The 14396-nt window shown below is 43.3% G+C and overlaps 1 protein-coding gene across 4 annotated transcripts in view; it reads left to right on the top strand.

The window, feature by feature from the left end:
- Positions 1–13410, top strand: part of PSAP (prosaposin) — a 41169-nt gene extending 27759 nt beyond the window's left edge. For 2 of the 4 annotated variants that reach the window (XM_073353541.1, XM_073353540.1), the window contains exons 8-14: positions 1356–1472; positions 3950–4051; positions 4344–4527; positions 4720–4883; positions 8563–8643; positions 9326–9433; positions 10134–13410. In XM_073353541.1, coding sequence (XP_073209642.1) covers positions 1356–1472; positions 3950–4051; positions 4344–4527; positions 4720–4883; positions 8563–8643; positions 9326–9433; positions 10134–10169 — 792 coding nt within the window. In that variant the 3' untranslated portion in view covers positions 10170–13410. The remainder of the gene's footprint in view (positions 1–1355; positions 1473–3949; positions 4052–4343; positions 4528–4719; positions 4884–8562; positions 8644–9325; positions 9434–10133) is intronic. The other 2 variants (XM_073353542.1, XM_073353543.1) reach the window with 2 other exon arrangements.
- Positions 13411–14396: the final 986 nt, after the last annotated feature.

Below are 14396 nucleotides of genomic sequence, written 5' to 3' on the forward strand. Positions count from 1 at the left end.
TGTGGTGGGTAGAACTACAGAGACAATAGCTCCAGTCTTGCTGACTTGTTCTCCACCAGTGGTGGTCTGAGCACAAAGATCACAGAATCAGCTAAACTATGTTCATTCACTTGGTTACTGTCATGTAGGCGCAAGTTCTTAAGCAGGCAGCATCACTTTGAAATTTAATCAGTGTAAAGAAAAAATGTTGTCCTTTATTGCTTTGTGAAGAATCAACACACATGGGATGTTGGTAAGAGTGTAAAATGCACAAAATAAACAGAAGAAATTCCCCCCCTCTAATCTTTGGTGTAGGAATATTAAGTGTCCACTATAATACCTAATTAACGTTTAGGTAGGGGAGTTGTTGGTGTACCCATTTGAATATCTTTGCTGCCCTGTGCTGCAGCCAGATTGGAGCAGATTGCTGTAATCCATTCACCATCATAGGGATTGCTGAGCTGGAATAGTTGCACTGTTGCAAAGAGCTGTAGCAGAATGCCTCTTGTACCACAGGGAGGGGCTCAATACCAGAACCTACATTTGCAGAGCCATGTTTGCCAATGATCAAGAGCTTTTGCTTCTATTTGGTTTGCTCCTTCCTCTTTATGATTTGATTAGTAACTTGGGTTTTAGAGTATAAATCTTGCAGATACTCAAAGCCTTATGTACAAATAACTGGTTTCTGCCTCACTTTTTTTGTTTTTTGCATTTCTTGATAAATTAGAGAAGCATGGGCTACGTTCCCTGCTACTGTAGGGATAGTATGTTACAACTGCATAAAAGTGATCTTGTTGGAAGCATCTCTTCATGCCAACACTTTATTTACAGAATTAATCACATAACACGGCATCTAGTGAAAGTAACAGATACTTTTTACAGAAAATAGTTGATTTTCCTGGATGTCAATCAATATTGAACTTCCCAGCATTTCTTGGATCTTGCACAAACTCTAGAGTCCAGATAAAATATGTACTTCACTCAAACCTTCATAAGATTAATGGGAAAATAACAGAATATCCTCTCTACTGTGGTCACATTGGCAACTGAAGATGATGCATGTCTTCTTAAGGGGTTGGTCATTTGAAAATGCCTAAGAACGAGCCCTAAATCCCCAGTAGTTTCAGATTAAAAATTACTAAGCCTGATCAGTTTGTCCTGACTAAAACAGTAATGGCCAAAACTTTTGTTTCCTTCCACAGTACTTGAATTTTGAGAACAATCTTCTTGCACTTTTAAAGCTCCTTTTGTTGTATTACTGCTTTTTCAATTCTGGCCTATCTTTTTTCCCCCTTTTATGGAGTCTGAGGTTAAATAGAATCTGTGTGGAATCTCTTAAATTCTCTCTTTAGCTGATGTGTCTATCTCTCTCCCAGCAACCAAAGGATATCTGTGTCTTGGTTGGATTCTGTCCTTCCCTGAAATCTGTGCCCCTCCTGACTCTGGTGCCAGCAAAAGTGATGCATGAAGTGAAGATGGAGTCTGTGGAGGAGGTAAGATATGGCTTTCAACACCACCTGCTGCTTTTTTTGTAAAAGGACCAAGGCTACTTGAGCTAGATGATGAAATAAAGCTATATAGATGAATGCAGACTTTCAGATTTCCATTTCAGTGCACAGAATAACGCGTCTCCTAGCATATTAAAAACTATTGACCATCACTGGTTAGTGTCTTTAGTTTAAGAAACTGCTTCCTTCTGGAGAGTTGCATTTTGGGGCAGGCACAAAACAAAGCTATGAGGAACCATTTTAATCTTCAGTCAAGTATGAATTGTAGTCCAGTACTAGACTATGGCCAGGACGTCTTTCAGTTGCTCATAGCTCAAATTTTGAACAACCTTTTTTCAAGCATTATTAGAGGCACTAGGCCTTACTGAGGGCTAAATCTTTGATAAAATTGAAGTTTAGCCTATGTTTGGTGTTGGATGCTTTTGATGTTTTTACCTTTTTAAAAAGACCGTATTCATACATGTAACTCAATCAGCTCAGTTTATGTTTATTTTTTTCAAACTTTCTGAAAATCAGTTCCCCATCACCTTTTGTCTGAGGTGAAGGATGAGAAACTTTAGCCCAAAAGAGAAGTCTTTTCAGATAGTTACAATGCACTGGAAATAGGCAGTTTAAGAAGAATGTCTTTCACAGTAGACTCTCTGGTACAGGAAACTGGAGGATGCTTGTAGCTCAAATTGATTTGGTCCTGAAGATCCTAGTGAGCTTTGTAGCTTTTTAAAAATCAATGCAGATAATAGAATCCAAGTAATTGGAATGGGGAAAAATCGCCTCCATCAATGGTTCGCAAACTGTGGGTCAGGACCCCAAAGTGGGTCAGGACCGCATTTTAATGGGGTTGCCTGGACTGGCTTAGACTGCCTGAAGCCCCAGCCCCAGGCTGAAGCCTGAGGTCCTCAGCCCTGGTTGGCAGGGCTCAGGTTATAGCCCTCCTGCCCATGCCTGCGTCGTCACCCCCCCCCCCCCCCCCCCCACACACACACACTGGAGCAGTGGGGCTCTGGCTTTGCCTCCCTCCCTGAAGGGCAGCAGGGCTTGGATCGGCTCAGGCTTTTCTCCCCCCCGGTAATGTAGTAGTAATTTTGTTGTCAGAAAGGGGGTTCACAGTGCAACTAAGTTTGAGAACCCCTGCACTAGATAGACGTATATTCCCCTGCCTTTGCAAGCTTGTCCACTTCACAAACTTTTCATCCAGTGTTAAACTGGGCAAGAAGTGACCTTTCCAAGAGCCATTCCTTTCTTTTGAAGACCTTTTTGGGACTTACAAATAGACTTTTTACATTTCAGTTCACCCATGGCTCTTTGTCCATACTAGCTCCATCATATGCAACTCACTTTCCAGCAATTTACAGTGATAATTAGTATTAACTTCCATTTGTAGTGATTTACTTTGTCAGCTCATGAGTCAACAGTACGCCCTTGTTGCCAAGAAGGATAACAGCATTTTGGGCTGTATAAGTAGGGGCATTGCCAGCAGATTGAGGGACGTGATCCTTCCTCTCTATTCAACACTGGTGAGGCCTCATCTGGAGTACTGTGTCCAGTTTTGGGCCCCACGCTACAAGAAGGATGTGGAAAAATTGGAAAGCCTCCAGGGGAGGGCAGCAAAAACAGTTAGGGGCTGAAACACATGACTTGTGAGGAGAGGCTGAGGGAACTGGGATTGTTTAGTCTGCGGAAGAGAATGAGGGGGGATTTGATAGCCGCTTTCAGCTACCTGAAAGGGGGGTTCCAAAGAGGATGGATCTAGACCAGGGGTAGGCAACCTATGGCGCACATGCCAAAGGCAGCACACGAGCTGACTTTCAGTGGCACTCACACTGCCTGGGTCCTTGCCATCAGTCCAGGGGGCTCTGCATTTTAACTTTAAATGAAGCTTGTTTAGTTTACATACAATAGCTTAGTTATATATTAGACTTCTAGAAAGAGACCTTCTAAAAAATGTTACAATGTATTACTGGCACACGAAACCTTAAATTAGAGTGAATAAATGAAAACTCAGCACACCACTTCTGAAAGGTTGCTGACCCCGATCTAGACTGTTCTCAGTAGCAGATGACAGAACAAGGAGCAATGGTCTCAAGTTGCAGTGGGGGAGGTTTAGGTTGGATATTAGGAAAAACTTTCACTAGGAGGGTGGTGAAGCACTGGAATATGTTACCTAGGGAGGTGGTGGAATCTTCTTCCTTTGAGGTTTTTAAGGTCAGGCTTGACAAAGCCCTGGCTGGGATGATTTAGTTGGGGATTGGTCCTGCTTTGAGCAGGGCGTTGGACTAGATGACCTCCCGAGGTCCCTTCCAACCCTGATATTCTATGATTCTAAGTCTAATGTGGGAAGCAAGCTGTCATGCTGCATCTGAACAAATTTCGTATTTGGTGGGTGGTGATAGTCTTTTCTGGATCCATTTAACTTTAAAATATTGATACCATAATCATCTTTTATAAATATTGCCTTAACTCAGATGCAGAGAAACCTGGTGCAAGCGGAAACCATCTCTGTCTGCGATATATGTGAGACAATAGTGAAAGAGGTGACCAACCTGCTGGAGAACAACAGGACAGAGGTGTGGTTTTGGCCCAAAGGACAACTCTTGTACTGTGACGTTTTGAAATAGAACTTGCTGGAACGATGCAGCTCCTTGCTTGGAGCATGTACCACTGCTGTGTTAGGGGTGGAGGGAGAGTTGATATGTGGTAACTTTGTATTGCCCTGATAGTACTCTCTGGGTTCCTCGTGCTCCTGGAACAGTGAGATCTGTCTCTCTCCTAAGTGGGATCAAGGGCATAAATGGGTACTAATGGGATTGATTCCATGCATTCTTCCTTCTCCCCATGTCTCCCACTCCCTCATTCCAGGAGGAAATAGTGTATGAAATGGAGAAGATCTGCTCTGTGTTCCCTCAAAGTATCAAAGACCAGTGTAAGGACTTTGTGGAAACCTATGGCAAAGCTGTCATTGATATGTTGTTGGAGGCAACTAGTCCCGAAACTGTATGCATCATGCTGAAATGCTGCACAAGCCGCAAGCCTTCTCATGAAGGTAAGCACTGGGTAACCAGTATTGAGTATAAAACACACACTTGTTTAATGTGTGATCGGATTCCCCTGTAGGGACTATTTACCTGGACTTTAATTGTTAGCCTCTTGGCTAGGACCAGCTGCAAGATAGAGGTTTTCAACATAATCACGCTAACAAAAAATGCTAATTGTCAGTCTCTCTATTTTTGATCAGTGAGAATTGCTCCGGAGCCGTTACAGGCTGGTGGCTTCTGTGACGCATGCAAGATGGTTGTAGATTACTTAGAGAAGCACCTGGAGACGAATGCTACAGGAGCTGAAATTGAGGCTGTACTTGAAAAAGTCTGTCACTTCCTACCAAAATCTATCCAGGAGGAGGTAAAGTACCTCATGCGAGGAGGGTAAATAGACATAAGTGGTGGTTTAGCCATTATGAGGCTAGAAGATCTGAGGGCTAAAATCTATACCCTGTCACCTATCAGAGTGCTTTTTCTCTACCCTGATCCTTTACCCTTCAATAGATTATCCTTTCTGAAACCTAGCTGGGACCAAATACTTGTGCCCTGAGCCTGGATATTAACATCCAAGTCGTCTTAGTGACTTCTTCTGTGCTTGAGATGCCTCCATCTGTGGCAGGTGATATTTGAAGTATTATGGAAGGGTTCATGGGCTGCTGACTACTTTTGAAACTAGCCACAGAACAACTGAGACTCGTGAGTGAGTGTGTGTGGTTCTAAATTGCCCCAAATTGGCAGCCTGATCCTTGTTGGGATTTCTCTAATGCTTGGTTCAAAGGATATAAGCTTCCTTTTTGTTCATAGTAAACTGCATGAGTGAGGAGGAAACTTGATCTCTGGCAGATCAGATGGCAGCACCTTCCTCTGCATGTGTGGCAGCCTGCCTTACAATCAGAAAGAGCAGTACAAATTGGATAAATATATAAAACCAACTTGCCTAGCAAAACAGTAGAAAGAAGTCACACATTGAGTAGTATGAAAATACTGTCCATTGTCATGCTAAAGCAATTATTGATCAGTCAATTGCAGTAAGTATAATGGTCACAGTGGAGGAATTTGTCCCTTTTTCTGGACAGTAAAGGAGCTGGGCGGTTGTCTGCTGTCCCATCCTGAACTGAGCGCAGTTTAAAAAGCCACCTTTTATATTGAGGCACAAGTTGCTGGATTGTTTCTCTGTTAGGTTTCTTGGAAACTTGTAATGACTAGTTTGTGATGCCCCATGTCTGAGGTGGAGGGGTTGGAACAGATCACATGTTAGACTGCTGCAGCCCTTTGGTACAGTTTAGGGGATTAACAAAGTTGTCTTGCTAACTCACAAGCCAGTATACTACAAAGGCAATGTGGTGGTACACAGCTGAAGATATTCTGGTAAACCTTGATTGGGTGGCTGAAGAGTGGTAATGGGCTATAAAAACAAGGAGTCCGATGGCACCTTAAAGACTAACAGATTTATTTGGCCATAAGCTTTTGTGGGTAAAAAAAACCCCCACTTGCAATGCATAGATCCTGTATTGGATTTGGACTGGTAACCCAACTAAAAGCAGTTATAAGTTGGAGTCACTGGACAGCCTGTAAAGTGAGCTGGTAATCAGCCCATGTCACAATTGGCAATCTTGTTGGAATTCCTCAGCAGAAATCCTAGACTTAATGGTCATGGAGACTGACAGTCTTCTCGCCTTTAAAGATAATATCTCCAGTAGAGGGCTGAGGGGTATTGGTGCAGTGGAGTTTGCCCTGCTGCTGCCTGTGTTCAACCTGTTGAGTTTCCATTTCAGATACTGGCATAATCTCATCAATTTCACTAAACTTCGCTTTTAAAAATGTTGAGTGGACTTCTTTCCTCTCCATAGTGCTGTGATTGTCCTTATAATACTTGTATGTACTCTGTCTCCTCCACTCCTCTCAGTTCTTTCATGCTTGTGATTGTATTCTAAGCTACTGCTCTTGAGTTTTGGCTTCAGTGGCAGGTCTGATTTGGTGCTCCTTCGAAATAACAGACAGATATCTAATGGCAAACACTATGGATGGTAAAACTTATTGCCTCAGTGAATGCTGTTTGGAGGAGGGGAAGGAGTGTCTTGTAAATTTTTTCAATAAATCCCTTCACATATCACAATCTAAGATGACAAATGTTAGTGTAAAAAAAAAAAAAGAGAGGTTGGGGGTGGGGAAAGATTTTAAATTAAACCAAAAATAAAGGCCTGTTAATATAACACAAGGACTGTGTTAAAATCACAATTAATAAACAAAAATCAAGTAGAAATTAACACTAACATTGGTGTGTCAAATGAGGCCTGATTGGTAGGTAGAATGCCAAAAGGATGGGCTAATCTGCACATCACTCCACATTTGGGTCCTAAAGAAAAAGATTTTGGGAGGAAAATTTGGCTAAAGGTGCAAGCGTCACCATCCTGGTTGCCTCCGCCACTGTCTCCTGGACCCCCAGCATTTGTTGCTCCAATCCCAAGAGGTGTCCTGCCCAGACCAGGTCAAAGTGAGGGACCAGATCACGTTGCTGCCTCCACCAACTGTGGCTGACTCATGAATTCCACCTGGGATGTGACACTTTTGGCTTTGTCTCAGCTACGCTGTTTTTTATCGACAGGTCAGCTTTCGTTGGCAAAACAGTGGAGGTGTACATGCTGAAATGCTGATGTAACTCCCCTGTTATGCCAACGTCCTAAAACGACCTCAATGATAGGCATAGGGCTTCTGTCTGTATAGTTAGGGCAATGCAGTGCCTGTGTAGACACAGTGTTCCCTACATTGGCTGTTGGCGGCTGTTCTTGTCAGTTCCACTGCTCACTGTGAAATTGACAAGAAAGCGGGGCAAGTCCAGCAGCCCTCTGTTCCCAATGGGGAGCCCCAGGGTTGCTGGATCCCGCCCCTAGAGGGGGATGTTGGTTGTCTTGTCAACTTTGTGGCTCTGGAGGAGCAGCCAAGCTCCTGGTAAGGAGCTGCCAGCAGAGCTGAGACCAGGCTCCCACACTGCCCCTCTTGGGTCAGTTGAAGTGCTCCTGGTGAGGATACACACCACTGACCCATGGAGGGTAGAGTGCACATCAGCTACTGCAGTAATTAATGCAGTGGCTGTAAATAGGTCAACTTATCTTTGTAATGTAAATGTAACCTTTTGTGTCTTTCCATTGTCCCCATGTATCCTTTTCCTTCCCTGCCTTGTTTCTTCTGTTTCCTATCTCTCTCCTTTTTCCTTCTGTCTAATAAGTCTGGCTTTAGGCCTCTAAACAAAAAAGATAATGCAATGCCCCAAACAGCCTGATGCTGGTATGGTTTGTCAGGTCTCAGGGTGACTGATAAGACTGCTGTACGTGTGTCTTTCAGCAGTGAGGCTGAAGGTTAACATCAGAGATACAAGCTGCATTTTCTTTGTTCTTTTCTCTCCCCTTTTGGCTTCATCTTAAAGGGAGTGGATTGGACTTTAGTCAAGATGGGTTGGAGCTGTTGCTAATTTCTTCCCCTTTCCTCAAAAGGATAGTTATTGCCATCTTGTTCGACTATCGTTTAGAGTACTAAGTGGAGACTTCCTTCTGTAAACTCTCTTCAGCTGAAGGGAAAGGGAGCAACCAGCAATGTTAAATAAAAGCCTTACTTAATACTTTGCATTTCAAATGGTTTAACCATTTTTCCTTCTTTTCTGTAACTCAAGTTATTTACCATGGTACTAAACAGGCTAAAGCAAGGGTTCTCAAACTGGGGGTTGAGGTTCTTACATTGCTGGGGGGGGGGGGGTGTGAGCTGTCAGCCTCCACCCCAAACCCTGCTTTGCCCCAGCAGTTATAATGGTATTCTATATAAAAAGTGCTTTTAATTGATAAGGGGTGGTCCTACTTAGAGGCTTGCTATGTGAAAGGGGTCACCAGTACAAAAGTTTGAGAACCATTGGGCTAAAGTCTCTATATCAAACCCCAAATCTTGTTTAACACAACTGAAGGTTACAGTGACAGGGTCTTAACACCTTTGGCCCACATATTCCATCTAAACTAATACAAAATGTCTCAATCACCTGTGTCTTGTTACAGTGTGTTCAGTTTGTGGACCAATATGAGCCGATGCTTCTGACAATCTTGACAGAGATAATGGACCCAAATTTTGTATGCACTGTAAGTAATGCATGCAGCAAACAAAATTTCTGTGTGGAATAAGCTCTTCAAGGCAGGGACTGGGCTGGAGCTTCGTGTGTATGTACACAGTGCCGAGCGTGCACAGGCTCTGCTCTAATACACATAATAAGGATACAATCAGCAGAGTACATTGGGCCTTGCAAGACTAGTCGTCTGGTCTTTGGCAAGGCTGAAGAAGAGCAGGGGGTTTACAGTATCTCTTTCCTTTGCATAAGTGAAATGATCAGATCTGTATTTCCAAAATCTTAAGTACAAGAATTTTGCCTTTAGTGACTGACTCAGACTCTCTCTCATGTGAGGTCTCCTGCTTCTGGTAGGATCTTGTATATTAAGTCAAGAGACCAGAAAAGAGCATAGAAGCTGAAATTGTCTAATGTCTGAGACCTGGTGTCCTCTCAAGGGGTGTCTCAGAAGTCCGTTCATTCAGCTACAGACTGAATTGTCTGTCAGTAGCAGTCTGGCACTGCAGGTGTGGAAGCTCCTAGCACTGCCTCTGCTTTGGCTACATCTTTCAACCCTTGTTGGCAACAGTCAGAGCTGTACAGGAGGGACTGAACCATGAGGGAGGAAGTGAGATCACTGAATGTAAATGGATGGATGGAAGGAAGGAGATCACTGAATGTAAATCACTCACCTTTCTCTCCCCTCTTTCACTGCTCAGAAACTAGGAGTCTGTGTGTCGACTAAACAGCATCTCTTAGGGTCAGAAGAATGTGTGTGGGGCCCAGGCTACTGGTGTAAGAACATGGAGACTGCAGCTCAGTGCAATGTAAGTCATTAGGGATTTCCTCTTCAATAACCACTCTGAGGTGGTGCTGCAAAACTAATGCTCAAAGTTGAAGAGAAATACAACAGCTTTTGTTAGAACTCCTACAAATACTACGTGCTGGCTTCTGTAACGTCCTTCAAATCTTAAATTCCAGTTTCGGAAAGCAAACAAGTGGGTCCCATTAGACAAGGGTGTCCTGGGATTAATTATAGGCTCTTTCTTACCTGTTGTTGACTTACAGCAGGAATGTTTCCATCACCTTAATTTCCCACCCCCAACCCTTCATATGGTACAAAACAAGCCTTGTATTTAGCCATGTATTCTTTTAGCCAAGGAGGATTTAACATGGCTCCTTAATGGATGGATTCAACTGGCAATAAAAACAGGCGGGAGGTATTGCAGTTAATTGGTGGGGGGTGTTTCCTCTGGCAGGGTGCAATCTCTAGGCCCTGATGAGAAAATGACAATTTCAGCTGCTGATTCAGACGCTTCTGATGTTTGAGTTCCTGTCCTCTCATCTTTCCTTGTGAAGCCCCTCACAATGAATTGATTCAGTAAAAAGCCATCTATGCCCACGGAGTCCTGGGTGTTGTGAAGAGGCCACAAGCTGTTCATGCAAGTGCACGTTGGTGGTGGTTTCACTTAAAGCTAGCAAGCTGTCTTTTGCCCTTCTACTACTATTCCTTTCTCTCTCTCCTAGGCTGTCGAGCACTGCAAACGTCACGTGTGGAACTAGAAGAAATCTTTAATTTTGAAAATGTGCAGGGTGTTCGTGTGTTTTTTAAATTGTGGGGTACGGTTGGCGGGAGAGCTGAATCTCCCTGCTCCCCTTGCCTTCTTAACTTCCCAATCCTGAAGTTCCTTTGTTGTCATTCTTTTATAGTAGTGCTGCAGAAGGTTCTGATCTGTAACATTGACATAACAGGCTATTTCTGATCATACAGTTTAGTTGATTTTACGCTAAAAATATGCATTATACTGTGGATTTTGACCAATAGGGTGGAGTATTACAGTCCTGGAAGGAGTGGCATACAGTGAAAGTGAAATGAAGACACAACCTTCTTGTGTCAATTCTAAAAAGGATCAGGATCGTGTCTAAACTCAATGTTTTTTGTAGTCACTGGTTGGGAAGACCTCCATATGCTCTCGCGTGCTCTGCATAAACATCTGGCAAGAATATTAAATTGTACAGTAATTGTAAAGAGTTAAATTTTTTCCTTGTGTAGTCTGCAGATGGAACAGTGTTAAGGTAAATAAGTCCACAAATCCCTTGGGCTGGAATTTTCAAAGCTTTATAGTTATGTAAAGAATATGCGCCTAAAATATTTAGAGGGGTGTGTGTGTAAGGTCTGTGTGTGGGATGGGGCAGCTTTTGTGTTGAGCTCATGGCCAAGGTTTAAAGATGTGATCCAGTGTAAATAGATCGTTGATTTCAGTAGACTTGGGGCCTGATCCAAACAAGTTGTGGGTGTGGGATGGGTCACATAAAAGGCTTTATGAAGTGAAAAGTTAGAAATCTCAGAGCATGCCTGGGCAGTGGGTTCTCCTTGGACCTGGCCAGTGCTAAAGAGACTACCTGTGGGGAATTTCAAATATATCTTATGATCTGTTGGGGGAGGGTTAATGTGAGACAACAAAAGCAAAGCTGTGTGCTATAAAAGTGAGCTCTAGCTAAAAATGTGTGAGGGAAGAAAAAGAGGAGGGATTGAGGTTAGGTCTCCACACACAAATGCCCTGTGGATGAGCAGTGCTCATGTTTGCTTCCTTGGATCCATGATGTGGGCCTTGGTGACCTAAGAAGCTCTCCTCATCTGCTGGGCAACCAGAGGTGCCTGCTCACCTCCATGAAGTCTGGAAATGGTAATGATCTGGGGCATTGTGGTGCCATCACTACCAAGAGGAGGACTTGCTGCCCTACTCAGGAGCACATACGTGTCTGCCTCCTTTGTATCGCCTCCAAGCTGCCTGATGGTGAGGTGCTGGCCCCTGTGTGGGTGGAAAATCCAGACTGCAGGAGCTTGGAGCATCCTGGCCAGTTCCTCTGGACCTCATTCTAGAGGATCCAGTCCAGAGGTGTCCCACGCCACAGGCAATAGGCAAACATTTTAAGGCACAGGTCATCCCACTCCCATTGAAAGACCCTAAACTAGTTTGCTGCTGCTGCTTTTCACCAGCCTCATAGCACCCATATCGAGGTACAAAATGGTCCCAGTAAGCTAAATCAGTGGATCTAGCACATTTTGGTCAAGGGAGTGTATGAAAGAGGGCAGTGATTAATCTAAAGGGTGGGAACAGAGTGGCGCAAGGTGTCTTATTTCAGAAGGGCACTGATCTTGTTTTGAGGTTCACCCAGACAGCTGGTGTTAAGATGGTATGTTCTTCAGTGATCCAGGCTCCCTCCTTTGCCCAGAGCTGCCACCCACTTTCATCCACCCCTCAATCTGTCAGCATCACCAGTGCTCCAGGAGAAACCCTGCAGGACACCCGTTAATATACAGAAGTGCTCTGCCTGTGGAAGGCACACTGAAAATAATAGCTGCTTGTACTAGAGATCTGTTTCTGGCAGCTGTGGTAGCCTGCAAAGGGGGGGTGTGGCGGGCACAGAAATCTTGTGTTGATGCTGAGCCTATGCAGCAGACCACATCCCTGTCTAGATTCATGCAACACCAAGCCTGGATAATCTCATAGTACCATATTAGAGCAGTGGTTCTTTGCGCACCAAAGAAATGGGGTCCTTTCTATAGCCTGAGCATTAGACTAATGGAAAAGACATTTCAAGAATGTCAGGGTACATTAAACCCTAGCAAAATGTGGTAATACATTCCTTTATTTGTAACCTTTCATGAGCATTTTTTCGTATTCATTTCTTCAGAGCACATAAACCCAATGGCATACGCTCCCTTAGCACACAGTGAGGAACAAATAGGCACAGAACACCTCAGCCTTCTGTCTTTCTAGAGACTAGAAAACTGTCAAACCATTGGCAAAATCCCACTTACATGGACATCGACTGGCTCCCCAAACTGGCTTTGTACCACACAACTAATTACCAGATTTGAGTGCATAGTTCCGAATAGAATTTTTTTAAAAAAAGGAGGAAAAAAGAAAGCACCTAAAATAAACGTTAAAAATCTCTGGAGAAGAGAATATGTACGGCTGAGCACATAACTCTCAAAGTAGGCATAGCTAGAACTTTGAAAATTCCAGTTTCCGCTTATTCAGAGAGCTGCCCGTGATAGTCTGCTTGTCTATCTGGGCACTCTTTTGGGGTGGGAGTGTGGAGTGGAGGGCAGTTCGAGCAGCACACTTCAGGAACAAGCAAACTAATGCTTTTGAGTTAACTTAAAACCACTCAGTTGCAGCTTTACTTTCTCTAGCTGTACATCCTAGTTGACTGAGATCAGTGATTTTATGTATTTTTTGTTTGTATACAACTCTGGAAGTTCTTATTAAAAAAAAAAAAAGTTGTACAAATACTAAGCATTTGCAGTTTTTCTCCATGATTGCAGGTTTGTGCAGTGGCTTCTGTCTCATCAGGGGGGTTCCCTACCCAGAACTGGGGGAGAGATGTTTTCAGGAAATAGTGAGCTCTCCTTTAACAGTAGTATCTCTGCCCTAGAATTATAGGATGTGTGATACTGCAACCTTAAATCTTTTAAACTACATGGCATCCTTTTTATTGTGACGGGGATAACATGTTAGTTTTCTATAGGTGACAAGGTTTTAATTGTCTTGCTTTTTTTGGGAAGCAAATGATTAACATAGTCGCATTTGGTGCAAGGTGAATTGGGAGCTGTTCTGTGCAGTGTTTCAATACTGGTGTTAAGAACTTTTACTTTTTCTTTCTCCTGTAGAACAATAGCATTGTGTTACTCTAGACTGGAGGAGAAAAACATGCAGTTGCTTTCTGTAGAACATTGTCTTGATTTTGCACTAAAGCTTCTGTAATTAACAATAAAGACTTCCTGAAAACCTAACATCTTTGTGCTTTTTTGCTTTCCTAGTACATAGTAGTTCCTGAAATCTTTTACTGGCTTTGGTCTGTTGATGATCCAAACATTGTGCATGTTCTTCTGCTGGAAGTTCCCAGGAGGGCCTGAATTTAGAGATCAGATCTTCACATATGCCCCTAAGGGTGAGATGTCTTGCTAGAGCTCCCTTAGCATGTACTCCCCTTCATGCAATAGCTTCTCACAAAACTGTTGGAACATAGAACAGCATTGACTTTTTGATGGGGTTTCCATCCTTGTCAGAAGAAGGATACATATTGACCTATTTGAGTGATCTCATGGTTTAGAGATCAAAGTTTTCTTGTGACCTTATGTGGAACACAAGGCCTGTGGAATGGGAATTTATGCACTGTGAGTGGAGGAATTCAGTGTGGCTGGACTTTGTTTCAAGTGATTACCTAATACCTTAGACCTTAAAGCCACTGAGGCTGGTTCTTTGGTAACTAAGCATCGTATACTTAGACAACAAAGGATTGAGAGCCATGCAAATTCCACATCTTCCCTGCTGGAGTACCATGTGGCAATACAAAGAGAGGTCACATGGCCATGGTAGCTTAACTATTCCAAGCATATCTACCATGCCAGTGAGCAATCAGACCTGGGGGCATGATGCTTCCTGTTGTGACCTCTGTAGCTGTGCTCTGCATCACATCTCCCAGTAATAGAAGTATTTTCTAAGAGGGAGACCTGGCACAGTAACTGATGCGCACCAGTACAATTGCCAGCTATCCAGTCACTGTCTTAATTCAGCTTAAGAGAGACATAGGGCACTGAGGTAGGGAGAGGAAGGACAGAAACTGAGCCCAAATCTTGGGTGGGAGGTATTCAAAACTCGTACCTGAATTGAAAGTGTTTATGGTATAAATCAGGGGTCAGCAGTGTTTCAGAAGTGGTGTGCCAAGTCTTCATTTATTCACTCTAATTTAACGTTTCACATGCCAGTAATACATTTT

Source organism: Lepidochelys kempii, chromosome 7 (assembly GCF_965140265.1).
Source record: "Lepidochelys kempii isolate rLepKem1 chromosome 7, rLepKem1.hap2, whole genome shotgun sequence".
Classification (NCBI taxonomy): Eukaryota; Metazoa; Chordata; order Testudines; family Cheloniidae; genus Lepidochelys; species Lepidochelys kempii.